At 47.1% G+C, this 12,211-nt stretch overlaps 1 protein-coding gene across 4 annotated transcripts in view; it reads right to left on the minus strand.

The window, feature by feature from the left end:
* DVL1 (dishevelled segment polarity protein 1) overlaps positions 1-12,211 on the minus strand; it is a 129,955-nt gene that overhangs the window by 65,073 nt on the left and 52,671 nt on the right. For all 4 annotated transcript variants that reach the window (XR_014551628.1, XM_083628679.1, XM_083628680.1 and 1 more), the window contains exon 5: positions 184-322. Coding sequence is in view for 3 of the 4 variants with exons in the window: in XM_083628679.1 (XP_083484805.1) it covers positions 184-322 (139 nt within the window). In the remaining variant the exon portion in view is untranslated. The remainder of the gene's footprint in view (positions 1-183; positions 323-12,211) is intronic.

Genomic DNA, 12,211 nt, shown 5'->3' on the forward strand with positions numbered 1-12,211 from the left:
CACAGCAGCAAAGGAAGGTACCTAAATTCCAAGCCAGGTCAAGCTCAGTATTGTCTACACAGACTGGCAGCAGCTCCCAGGGCTTCAGGCAGAGGGCAACCCTGAGCAGTGGTGGACCATTGGCAGACTCACTATGAGGCACCTTCCTGCACTCCTTGTCTCGTGCGCTGGCCCGTCCGTTACCTGCTCGTGTTTTCGTCATTGTCGGAGTCGATGAAGCTGCTGGACTCCAACTCGCTGCTCATCATGGTGGAAGAGCTGTCGTAGCCCGGCGGGTGCTCCCGGTGTCGGTCCAGCTTTGGGTGCCCATTGATGCGGGAGACTGCAAGGGGAGGAAGGCAACATTACACTGAGAAGAGGTCTGGACAAGGAGACCCGGGTTCCAATTCATGGTCAGGTGCAAAACTTGCTAAGTGACCTTGAACCCAACAGTATTTCTCAGCCTAAATAGCCACGCAGGGCTGTTGTGAGACTAAAAGGGGGGGAGACAAATGTATTCGACCCTGAGCTCGTGGCTGAAAGGGTGTAGTGTAAATGCGGCTATGATTCATCACTAAGAGCACTGTTGTTGTTATATTTACAGTGGTACCTTGGGTTAAGTACTTAATTCGTTCTGGAAGTCCGTTCTTAACCTGAAACTGTTCTTAACCTGAAGCACCACTTTAGCTAATGGGGCCTCCTGCTGCTGCCATGCCACCGGAGCACAATTTCCGTTCTCATCCTGAAGCAAAGTTCTTAACCTGAAGCATTATTTCTGGGTTAGCAGAGTCTGTAACCTGAAGCGTATGTAACCCAAGGTACCACTGTATAGTAATATATGTTATATGATGTATTCATTATCAATCACTCCATGATGTTTAATGGGAAGCGATTCCTAAGTGGAACAAAAAAATGATTGCACCACAACACTGAGAGAAGCCTGGAAGAATCACACAAGTTAGGGATTCAACTACTTCCACTGTTTTTTTAAAAAAGAGAATTCTTTACAGCAAATGCAGTATTCAGTCACACCCCTAGTGCATCCGTCTTCAGCCGTTTCAGACTAGTATCCACCTTTCGTCCAAATGTGCACAAGGACCCATTTGTTAATTTTTTCACCAGCTGTGCATAGTGGTTGTGGGCTGTGCTATCCTTGCGTTTACTGGCATGTTGCAGAAGATACCAGCAAAAACAAACACATGCCAGTACGGAGGGGGCGCAGATTCAAGAACACAACTGGAGGTTTCTTCAAGACCAGCAGCTTTGCCCCCGTGTGTGTGTGTGTGTGTGTGTGTGTGTGTGTGTGAAAATCGAATAAGGATTAGCACCTAGCAGGAGAAAATTCTTTCCAGATTACTTCGTCGTGTTCAATAAAGAGCAAACATGTTTGGGCACCTCCAAATATCTTCTGTTGACCCAGCTTCCCCTTGTCAGACTTGACTGCCAAATTCTGAACTGAAAACCTGTGGGGATGGGAAGGTCTCTCTCTCTCTCTCTCTCTCTCTCTCTCTCTCTCTCTCTCACACACACACACACACACACACACAGCCCGATGGAAAGGAGTGGCTAGTCCCAGGTGTCTGATATAGACCCTGAGCATAGATTCCTCATTCATTGCCAGGTCAATGATTGATCCCCCAAAGTAAACACACACACACACACACACACACACACACACCATCCACTCCCACCTATTATGAAGAATTAATGGTCCACATCAGCTGTTTATGTGAACTGGTTCTGAGAGATGGAGGGGAGAGGGAAATTCACACAGACAACTCTGAAAACAAGGGCGAAAGAAGAGACCCAGGAAAAAAAAGTTCACTCCCCACACCCATCAACTTGGGAAGAAATATTCTTCTGCCCCATCCCTGATATTGCTTTAGGCCAGTGAAGGGAGATGACAAGCCCTGGGGACCAAATCTGGTCTGCCAGCTGTGTCTGGCTATTGAGAACCCTCCCCAGGCTGTGACCCCTAGATCCCAAAGCTGTGCTCCACCATAACTCTGCTCTGCGTTTGTTAGCTTGAACTAGAATGCGTCGCTGAGCTGTGATATACTTCTCATTTGCCTGGATGGTGCAAAAGCACAACTTTTGCAGAGCTGGAATGTAGTCTGCTATACAGTGTTGATCTGCCACCGTTGGGCCCTGCCCCACCACTGGTATGCGGCCCCTGAAAATTTGTCCATGAGGAAAAGTGGCCCTCAGAGCTGAAAAGGGTTCCCCACCCCAAGGAAAGAGAGAGAGAGAGACAGAGACAGAGAGACAGAGAGAGAGACAGGGAGAGATTAGGCAAACTTTGCCAAGAACATTTCAGGCCCGAATATTACTTGCTAAAAATTGGAAAACACAAGAACTACCAACAGTGGAAGACTGGCAGATGAAGATGATGAACTTTTCGGAGCTAGCTGACCTGACTGGAAGAATCCACAACCAGAAAGAAGAGGAGTTCCAAGAGGACTGGAGGAAATTTAAGGACTATTTGAATAAATATTGTAACATAAAAAATTAGAAATTACTTGAAAGAAAACAAATAGGCCTAGGATTAAATTAAGTTATAATTAATTAAATGGGATTTAGAATGTTAAGAAAAGTGAATAAGATGGACTATAATTGGAAATTGTTTTAGTTTAATAATGATATTGGAAAGCTGTTACTTTTAACTACAAGGAAACTCAGAAGGGAGGGACTTGAGGTAGTCAACTAAGATGCTTAAAAGGTTGGATTTGTGAAGAATTAAGTTTGTTGTTATTGTTTATCTGTTTATTGTTCTTTTCCCCCCTGTTTTTGTGTACCACTCTGCTTTGTGGTTTCTGTTATCATTGTGGAAAATCTAATGAAAACTTATTAAAAAAACACACAAAAAACCACAAGAACGTTTCAGGCATGTGTTTCTTCAAGCCAAATGTTCTCAGCGCAGCACTGGAGGGAAGCAGGACTGTGTAAGCAGAAGATGGCGAGGCTCTGCGGGAAGGGAGGGATTCCTCCAGGGTGCAGCTGGCAAACTTCCCTTGCGGGATCCCCTTGCCCACTCGATCACTTCAATCTGATGAACTGATACTGTTACAGGTGCTATATGAAATCTGCTCTGCACTGGTAAGAAATCAACCTTGCAGTGTGACAGCACCTAACCCTTTGGAACTCCCTGCCTATTGACATCAGTGCCTCCGGTATACTCTTTTCGGCACCTGCTTAAAACAGTTTTGGTTGAGCAAGCCCAGCCACGTGTTCAGAGGTGGCATATGCTTTAACCTGATTTTAGCTTATTATAGATTTAAATTGCACTTACTGTATTTTTTGCTCTATAAGACTCACTTTTTCCCTCCTAAAAAGTAAGGGGAAATGTGTGTGCATCTTATGGAGCGAATGCAGGCTGCACAGCCATCACAGAAGCCAGAACAGCAAGAGGGATTGCTGCTTTCACTGCACAGCGATCCCTCTTGCTGTTCTGGCTTCTGAGATTCAGAATATTTTTTTTTCTTGTTTTCCTCCTCCAAAAACTAAGTGCGTCTTGTTGTCTGGTGCATCTTATAGAGCGAAAAATACGGTAGATGTTTTTTAAAAAAATACCTGATATCAGCTTTTATATATAAACTGCTTGGTGGTTCTATTTACAATCAAGCTGTATATAAATCTTGATTAAAAAAATAAAATAAAAGTGGCTCTGATGGATGAAGCCAAGCCTCTGCATAGTCCAACATTCTGTTTCCCCGCATTGACCAAGCAGTTGTTTCTGGGAAGTCTGAAGGCAGATCCTGAAGAAAACTTCCTGCCCACGTTCTTGCTCCCTGGCTGCTGTGATTATTCAGTGGTAGACTGCCTCTGAACTTGGAGGCTCAATTCAGCCCTCATGGCTAACAGACAACAGCAAGACATCCTACAGGATTCTGCCTAAATCCCCCTTCAAAGCCATCTGTCGCCACGTCTTGTGGGAGCAAGTTCCATGCATCAGTCATGCGCTGCATCACTAGCAAGTACTTCCTTTTTTCTGCCATAGGGAAGCTGCCTTCTGCAGGGTCCACCTAGCTAAGTACAGTGGTACCTCGGGTTAAGTACTTAATTCGTTCCGGAGGTCCGTTCTTAACCTGAAACTGTTCTTAACCTGAAGCACCACTTTAGCTAATGGGGTCTCCTGCTGCTGCCGTGCTGCCGGAGCACAATTTTTGTTCTCATCCTGAGGCAACATTCTTAACCTGAGGTACTATTTCTGGGTTAGCGGAGTCTGTAACCTGAAGCGTATGTAACCCGAGGTACCACTGTACTGTCTACACCAGGGGTCAGCAAACTTTTCCAGCTGTGGGCCAGTCCACCGTGCCTCAGACCATGTGGTGGGCCGGACTATATTATGAAAAAATAATAATGAACAAATTCCTATGCCCCACAAATAACCCAAGAGATGCCTTTTAAATAAAAGGACACATTCTACTCATGTAAAAACACCAGGCAGGCCCCACAAATAACCCAGAGATGCATTTTAAATAAAAACACACATTCTACTCATGTAAAACATGCTGATTCCATCATGTGGTATACTACACTGAAATGTTTAAATGAGGGCTCAGCAACCTTTTTCCGTCGTGGGTCGGTCCACCGTCCCTCAGACCTTGTGGTGGGCTGGACTATATTATGAAAAGAAAATGAACCAATTCCTATGCCCCACAAATAACCCAGAGATGCATTTTAAATAAAAGCACACATTCTACTCATGTAAAACATGCTGATTCCCGGACCAACCGTGGGCCGGATTGAGAAGATGATTGGGCTGCATCCGGCCCCCGGGCCTTAGGTTGCCTACCCCTGGGTCTACACTGATTGGCAGCAGCTCCCCAGGGTTTTCAAGGCAGGGAGTCTCTCCCAGCCCTACTTGAAGATGCTATTGGGGACCTTCTGCATGCAAAGCAGCTATTGTACCACTGAGCTACAGCCTTTCCCTTAAGATATAGGAACGTACACTGAGTCAGACCGCTGGGTCTATCTAAGTTAGGTATTGTCTGGTTCTCCAGGGTTTCAGACAAGGAGCCTTCCCCAGTCCTACCAGGAAATGCCAGGGATTGAACATTGAACAGCCTGCATTTAAAACAGATGCTCCAGCACGGACCTGTAGTCTTCCTTATCCTGAATCTCCTGCCAATTCCATTTCATAGACTGGGTTAGCATTAAAGAGTATTTTTTTTTTTTAAATCATTGCACTGTAGTTAGAGAGCTCTTTGGACTTAACCATCATCTGGAAAGGGGAAGGGATGTGAGTGTGTGCGCAGCTGATTTTTGCAAGCCAAGGTTGCAGCAGTCGCATCAATGCATCAATGGAAACTCCTTTTGGAAGACAGAACCACATGCAAGTGGTTGGCACTCCCCCCCACCCTGGAAGCAGTTCTTAACAAGCCCGATACCTACAGTGATGTACAGGAGGTGGAGCTTCTGGGTAGCATTTGATTGGCCTCAGAAGGCGACAGCCCCAGGGGGGAGAGTGTTTCCTGCTGCTGGCGGGTCTCAGAGGGGAGCATGGACGCAGCTGTGGCACCACACGGGGTCCATCCTGCCGCGGCCGACCACGGCCCAAACATTCCCAAAACGCAGAAGTCACCATCTTGGGCAGAAGGAGTACCCGTTGTGCCATGCACCACCCAATGCAAAAAAACCAGCAAATCTGCAGCAACCACAACACGTTGAGGTGTCAACCTCTCAGCTCATAGCCTGTGTACGTTTAAAGAAGAGAAGCCAAACGCTCTGAACAAAGCTATCCCAGATGTATTTAGGAGGAGGAGACCACGTAGAGATCTTCAGCAACCCAGCTGAAGCATTAAGCAAAACTCCACACCAAAGAGACTCAGAGACTGTGCAAAGCACGCTCAGAGAGATCAGGAAGCCTCTTTCCTCCTGGAGGGAATCCCAAGAAGGTATTTCACGCAGGGAACAAAGTCTACCGCCAAGCGCCGGATCTTCCCCGAAGCTGCAGAAAATAAAACACGAATAAAACACTTTGCAGCCACAAATAGAGGGGGGTCATTATGAAAGGGGTCACTTTCATTTTTGTAATTATTCCCAGCATCCCCCCAAATCCTTTTAAAGTCTGGGATCCTGGGATGCACAGGATAAAGGCTCTTCATCCCTAAGCCATTTCAAATTTGCATGATTATTTACAACTAACTGTGCTGGATTATAGTGATAGGAGGCATGGGACAGTGGTGGGCTGGTGGAGAGATTTTACTGAAATGTGTGCATTTTTTAAAATTGCCGTATGAAGGCCAAAACAGTTGTATGAGATGAGATTTTCAGACCATCGTTAAGGCACAAGGCAGTGGCTGGCATATGGGGCTGGGGTACAGCTCCCCTCTTCTCCGAAACGGGATGGGTGAATCTGTCATTTTGGTTTTCTCCCACTTTCTAATTTCCCCCAAGCTTTTAAGTTCAATTCTCAACATTCAACCCCCTCAGTTTGTACATTTTAAAAAAGACTCTTTCCAAAAACCCACCAGCATATTTTCCCTAATAACATGCAAGTTTATAAGCGCGTTCCCCTAATATATAGATGTTTCCAAAGCAATTTCCTCCAAAGTAGCAGATGTTTGTGTGTACGGTTCTCACAAACGTATGCATTTCTGGTTCAAACTTTGCCTTAATAGACACACTTTTGTACACAAAACTCAGTCTTAAGAACTGGATTGCAAAATTCGGAGAAGTGTTAATTTTGAAGGGCTGCCGCTTTTCGGTTTGCAGACCGCTTCAGACAGTGCAAATGTTCACATTTGCAGGCAAACCAAATTGAATTCTGCCCCTATTTCTATCAGCCTTTGCTGTGGGCGTAGGGGGTTGATGGGAGAGGCAGTCCAGCAACATCCTGGAGGGTGCCACAATGGGTATCCCTGCAGTAGGGGATCCCCAGCCTTAAGGCTTCTAGAAAAAGCACCGCCACATCTGTGGAAATTGCTGGCAGCTGCATGTGCCACCATCCAGCTTGCGCCTTCAGTCACTTGCGTGCGAACGCTGCCTCCCTTTCGGGCGATATTGCATTTCAGCTCCCCTGAGTTGTGCTAAGCCACTGCCGCGATCCCCTTTATGAAGGGAGGCAGGAGTTATCTGGCTCCTTGAGAATAACAAAACAGTTGCCCAAACTGTTTAAAAAAAAAAAAAAGCCCTTTGCAGGGCAGCTTAATCCTCAAGCCCCAGTTCAAACCAAAGCACTTGGATTTTGGATTTCAGGAAACATAAGCTTCTGTGGGATTAGACAAGAGTTAAAACCGAGTATTTCAGCTTTCAAGGATCTTGTTCGTCTGTAAGAGCGACAAAGGGGGAAAGCAGGAGGGGAAATTGCCCCTGAGGCTTCTCATCCCTCCCAAATTGCAGCTTCCAGACAAAAAAACTGAAGCACCTCCGTCCACACAGCAAAATTGTACCTGTTCATCCGGAATGGAGGACAACTTTCGCATGCTGAGATTCCTCGAAAGTCTCTTTGAACCAGTCCCCGGCCCAGACTCCCTGTGCTGGGAGATACCTTAAGACACCCCAGCCGGCATATGCAGATTTGCCTCTGGCAGGCCACGTCCCCCTCTCGGCGTTAAGCCAATGAGGAGGGAGCTATGCAAAACTGTCTCCCAATGGCCACGTTCCCTACCATTTCCTGGCTCGCCAGCCGCCAGAAAATGAATAGCTCTCTTCAGGCAGAGTCCGTCACAGGCCACCGCAGGTCCGAGGCAGGGGAAGAAATTTGGTCGGTTGTTTTCATGAGAGCCTACCTAATTTACACACACACACACGTAAAAGAACACACTGCAAACTGAATTGTGCACACAAAACTCTCCTTCTCGATCCGCACGTCTCTGGAATTCGCAGCGCAGTTCACTGACCAGAAAAACATGGGGGAGGAATCACACGTGGGGGTGTCTGTCCATGAAAACAGCAAAGAAAAATGCACTCCGTTAGGCAAAACAGCTTCAAAAACATGGATAAAATAAGTGCACGGTGAAATGCTGGTAAATTTTCCTGAGTTTTTTTTTAAAAAAAAAAAACATAAGGGTTTAGAAACGTTGCCACCTGACCCCACCCCCATCGATCTCCCCCCCCCTTCCCCCCCAATGTCCCAACAAATGAAACTGATTTGTAAAAATGTTACATGGAAAAAATACAAGGAACATTACACATACTTCTGTAAAACAAGTAAATCTTTAATAATTTTTTTTTTAAAAAAATGGAGTAAAAAAAGAACATAAGGAATTGTGAGGAACTGTTTTTTTTAAATAACTAAATTGTAAAATGATGCAGAAATGTGGCCAAAAGAACTTAAGGTTGGAAGAGTGGGAAGCTGAGGGGAACCAGAAGTGACAAGATTCACCTGTCCCCACCACAGGTCATTTCCCTTCGAGCCAAGCAAACGCTGCACAAAGAACAAGCTTGTTATGTGATCGGTTGTCTTCTGCAGTGAGACTATGGGCAATGCATGGCCTTCATACAAAGCGAGGCAGATAAAAGATGTCCTAATGCTAAACCACACAGGATTATAAGCAAGCGGAAGTAGGCACAGCAAGCAAAATATCAACCCTGCCACAATCATCGTGTAAAAACCTAGGCTACAGTAGATGACTTGCCATCAAACTGAGAAGAGATGAAGAACAGGGAGGAGTAGCAGGGAATGGCCATGATTCCCCAGGGGTCAGCAGTGGGGCCACATGCTGGGATGTGAGGCTTCTTGGCAGGTGCCCCACAATTCCAGCTTCTAACACTGAACCACTGTGCACCTGCTAACTCTTGTGCTGTGCAGGAGGTTGGACTAAATGGTTTCTGAGGCACCCTTCCAGCTCTGTGATGCTACAAGTGAAAATACCGTTACATGCATCCATCAAAGCGGGCTTTGGCTCACAAAATATAATGCTATAAACAAAATGTCCTGGTCTTTATAAGGAGCCACGAGACCCTTTCATTGCAGCAGACCAACAAAGTGGCTGGTGCTTTTCTTTTCTTTTTTAATGTACACTTTAAAAAGGTAATGTGTGAATAGGACGAGCGAATGCTTGGAAACGTGCAGAACCATGCAAGAGTTAGGACAACTTGCAGGTCCCCATCAAGTTCAGGCCTCGGGATGCCAGAAGGCATTGTTTTCTGTTCTGCTCTGTATTTTTCGCACACAGCACTGTTTTTCTATTCCACTGAAAAATGGGTCCGAACCCCAATGTCTAAAACTCCTGGTAGAGGACAAGGATGTAGAGATCACGCTAAGGGTGGCCAAATTCTGTGCGACTGCCATAAAACTTAGGGAACAAGCTGTACTACCAAAATGATTAAGGTTTTAAATGATAATTCTAGGTTATATTTTAGTGATCAAGATTTAATGTATATTTTTAACTGCTGTTAAATCTGAATTATCTCTGCTAAACCCAATTGCAATTCAATGCATTCCCGTTGTGTTTTATGATTTTTCTGATATTGTAAGTGAGTCGGAACTGGTCTGTGACCGTAATAATAAATTCAAATATTCCACTGCAAAATTTCCACTCTGAAATTTTGTAACTTATGTAATCTACCTAAGTTGTGTCCTCTTTATACGTTACTCCGCCCTTTTCATCTCAATGCAAAGGAAACACAGTGCAAATGGCAGAGGGAAATGTATTGATTACATATCGCACATGGGAAGCAGCAGCAGCAAATGCCACTCGCACTCATCCATTCCGGACATGCGGCAAATATGAGAGCATCGGCGATTTCCGCTCCAGTTTTTTGTCGTAGTCCTCTGACAACCACCTACAAACCTGGGCTTGCCACCTCACAGCTAATGAAAAGGATCCACAGTCTACTATCCCGTGACTTTTCGCAGGGCCCGTGAGGGAGTCAACTGTGGACCCCAACATTTGGTTTCTGGGCACTTTGAGGAAAACGTGGCCGCGTGTGTCAATTGCTCAAGAGGGCTGCAACAGAAGGGGTTTGGCGGGGGGTGGATTATGAAGGGAGATGAAAATAGCTAAGAGCAGGGAGATTGGCTGGGCCATGTTAACAGCTTAGGAGGATATGGAGGGCAGCTGGGGAGGTCTGAGATGGGTGTCCTTTAGAGTAGACGAAAGGGTGAGAGGACGAGGGGAGGAGACAGCTTTGTTGTCTTCTGGTTAGGCTACGCTGGAAGGGTGCAGAGCGAGGTGGAGATGCAGTGGGGAACTCCAGGTTTTTGGGGGGGGTCACCGGATAAGGCACACTCCAGAGAGAGAGAAAGAGAACAGGTTATGCCTGCCTTTGCTCTGCCCTCTGCCAGGGCAAGCAGACAGAGCACCTGCTTTGCGTGCAGAAGGTCCTGGCTTCAGTCCCCAGCATCTCCAGGTAATGCTGGGAATGTCCCACATCTAAAAACCCTGGAAAGCAGCTGCCAGTCAGTGCAGACAACACTGAGCTAGGTGGGCGATAGGCAGCTTCCAATGTTCACTTGTCTTAAGGGCTGTGGTTAGGGTACTCGCTTTGCATGCAGAAGGTGCTCAACTCAAGGCACCTCCAGGTAGGGCTGGGAGAGACCCCCGTATGAAAACCTGGGGAGCCGCTGCCAGTCAGTGCAGACCACACTGAGCTAGGTGGGTGGGTTGGTTAGACTTGGTACAAGGCAGCTTCCCGGGCTTCTCATCAGCTGCAGCCTGCCCTCTGGCCCCCCAACAGATAACCCCCAATGAAATGTGGTCCTCGTGTTAAAATAAAATAAAATTGTTCACTGTTGCCATAAGCCACTGCTCACTCCCCAGCAACTGCCACCACTGCTGCCCGCTTGCATGCCCACAAGCAGCCATGTAGGATGGAGGGGAGCCAGGATCCAGAGGGCAGACAGGAAGGGAAACACAATGGCTGGGGAAGCAATTCAGATCAGGCCACTCTCCTGATTCAAACTGCCCATCTCATCCTCACAAATATCCCTGAAAGCCAGGTTGGGATGAGGGGTGGCGACTGGCCTGAAGCCACTCATGACGAGCTTAGAATCATAGAGTTGTAGGGTTGCGAGGGATTCTCCCAAGGGTTGTCTAGTCCAACCCCCTGCAATGCAGGAATCGCAAAAAAATAAAATAAAAATAAAATAGACATATGCAAACTCGGCCCTCCAGATGTTTTGGGACTACATCTCCCATCATCCCTAGCTAACAGGACCAGTGGTCAGGGATGATGGGAGTTGTAGTCCCAAAACATCTGGAGGGCTGAGTTTGCCTATGCCTGGTTTAAAAACCTCCGATGGAGGACACTCTACCACCTTTTGAGCCTGAGAGCAAAAAGAGGGTTTGGGCTTGGCCTTGAACCACTCCGCTCCACAAGCTCCTGCAGCAGTGGCTTGAAACACTGTTCCTTCCGAATGAGCAAATTCTCTGGTGGGAGGAATCACAACCAGCCTTTCTTCTTGGCCCCTTTGGCCTTCTTCGCTGCCCCTTCATTTTGTGAAGACAAGGGATGTCTCCATCACATTTCCCACCCTCCAAAGCAAGACAGGCGATCATTCCGCCTCCGGGGCGTCCACTTCTCCCGTACCAATTGGGGACTTCAGTCACATTTCCCCGATAATGACCAAGGCTTTCCTCGGCCGCCTGACCTTCATCACCTCACACTTCAGCATCAGAGAACGGAAAAGGCCGCCAGGGCTCTCAGAGAAAAGGGCCTTCCGATCCGCCGTGACAATTAAGGCAAGGCATTTCTCTCCTGGGGCCGAACCACAGCCTCTGTCGCTTTTAACGGAAGAAGCAGGGGCAGCCCGAGGGGGTCAAGGAAATGCTTCTGAGTGCGAATCCTGTAGGACCTCGGAGAGGCCAGGGCAGAGAGAAATCAAAGAAGGCGTTTCTGTTCTGAACTGACAATCCGAGTTAATTAAGACGCCAAACACAGCCCCAGTCATTTGGCAAGTGACGCCTAATTAGGAAGGACAGTCTAATGCTCCGGCTTTATAGAGGAATGAAGGCAGAGGTGTCCACAAGTCAGAGGGCAGCTGCTAGCAGCATGCTGGGCAAGGTGGAACTTGGATCTGATGCGGCAAGCGCTTTGATAAGTCATGGCAGGCAGCTCTATCAGCCACGGTATCCCAGTGGAACCTCCATACTTAGAGAAAGTATACCTGTGAATAGCAGGTGCTACCCAAGACTCAAAAGTACAGAAGAGCCCTGGCTGGGTCAGACCAGAGGCCTACTGTTCCAGCAGCCCAACCAGGTGCCCCTGGAAAGCCCACAAGTTGGAAGAGCGGCCAATGTCCCTCTCCCACCGATGCTCACCAGCAAAACTGGTTTCTCAAGAG

Source organism: Podarcis filfolensis (genome assembly GCF_964270895.1).
Source record: "Podarcis filfolensis genome assembly, chromosome: 8".
NCBI lineage: Eukaryota > Metazoa > Chordata > Lepidosauria > Squamata > Lacertidae > Podarcis > Podarcis filfolensis.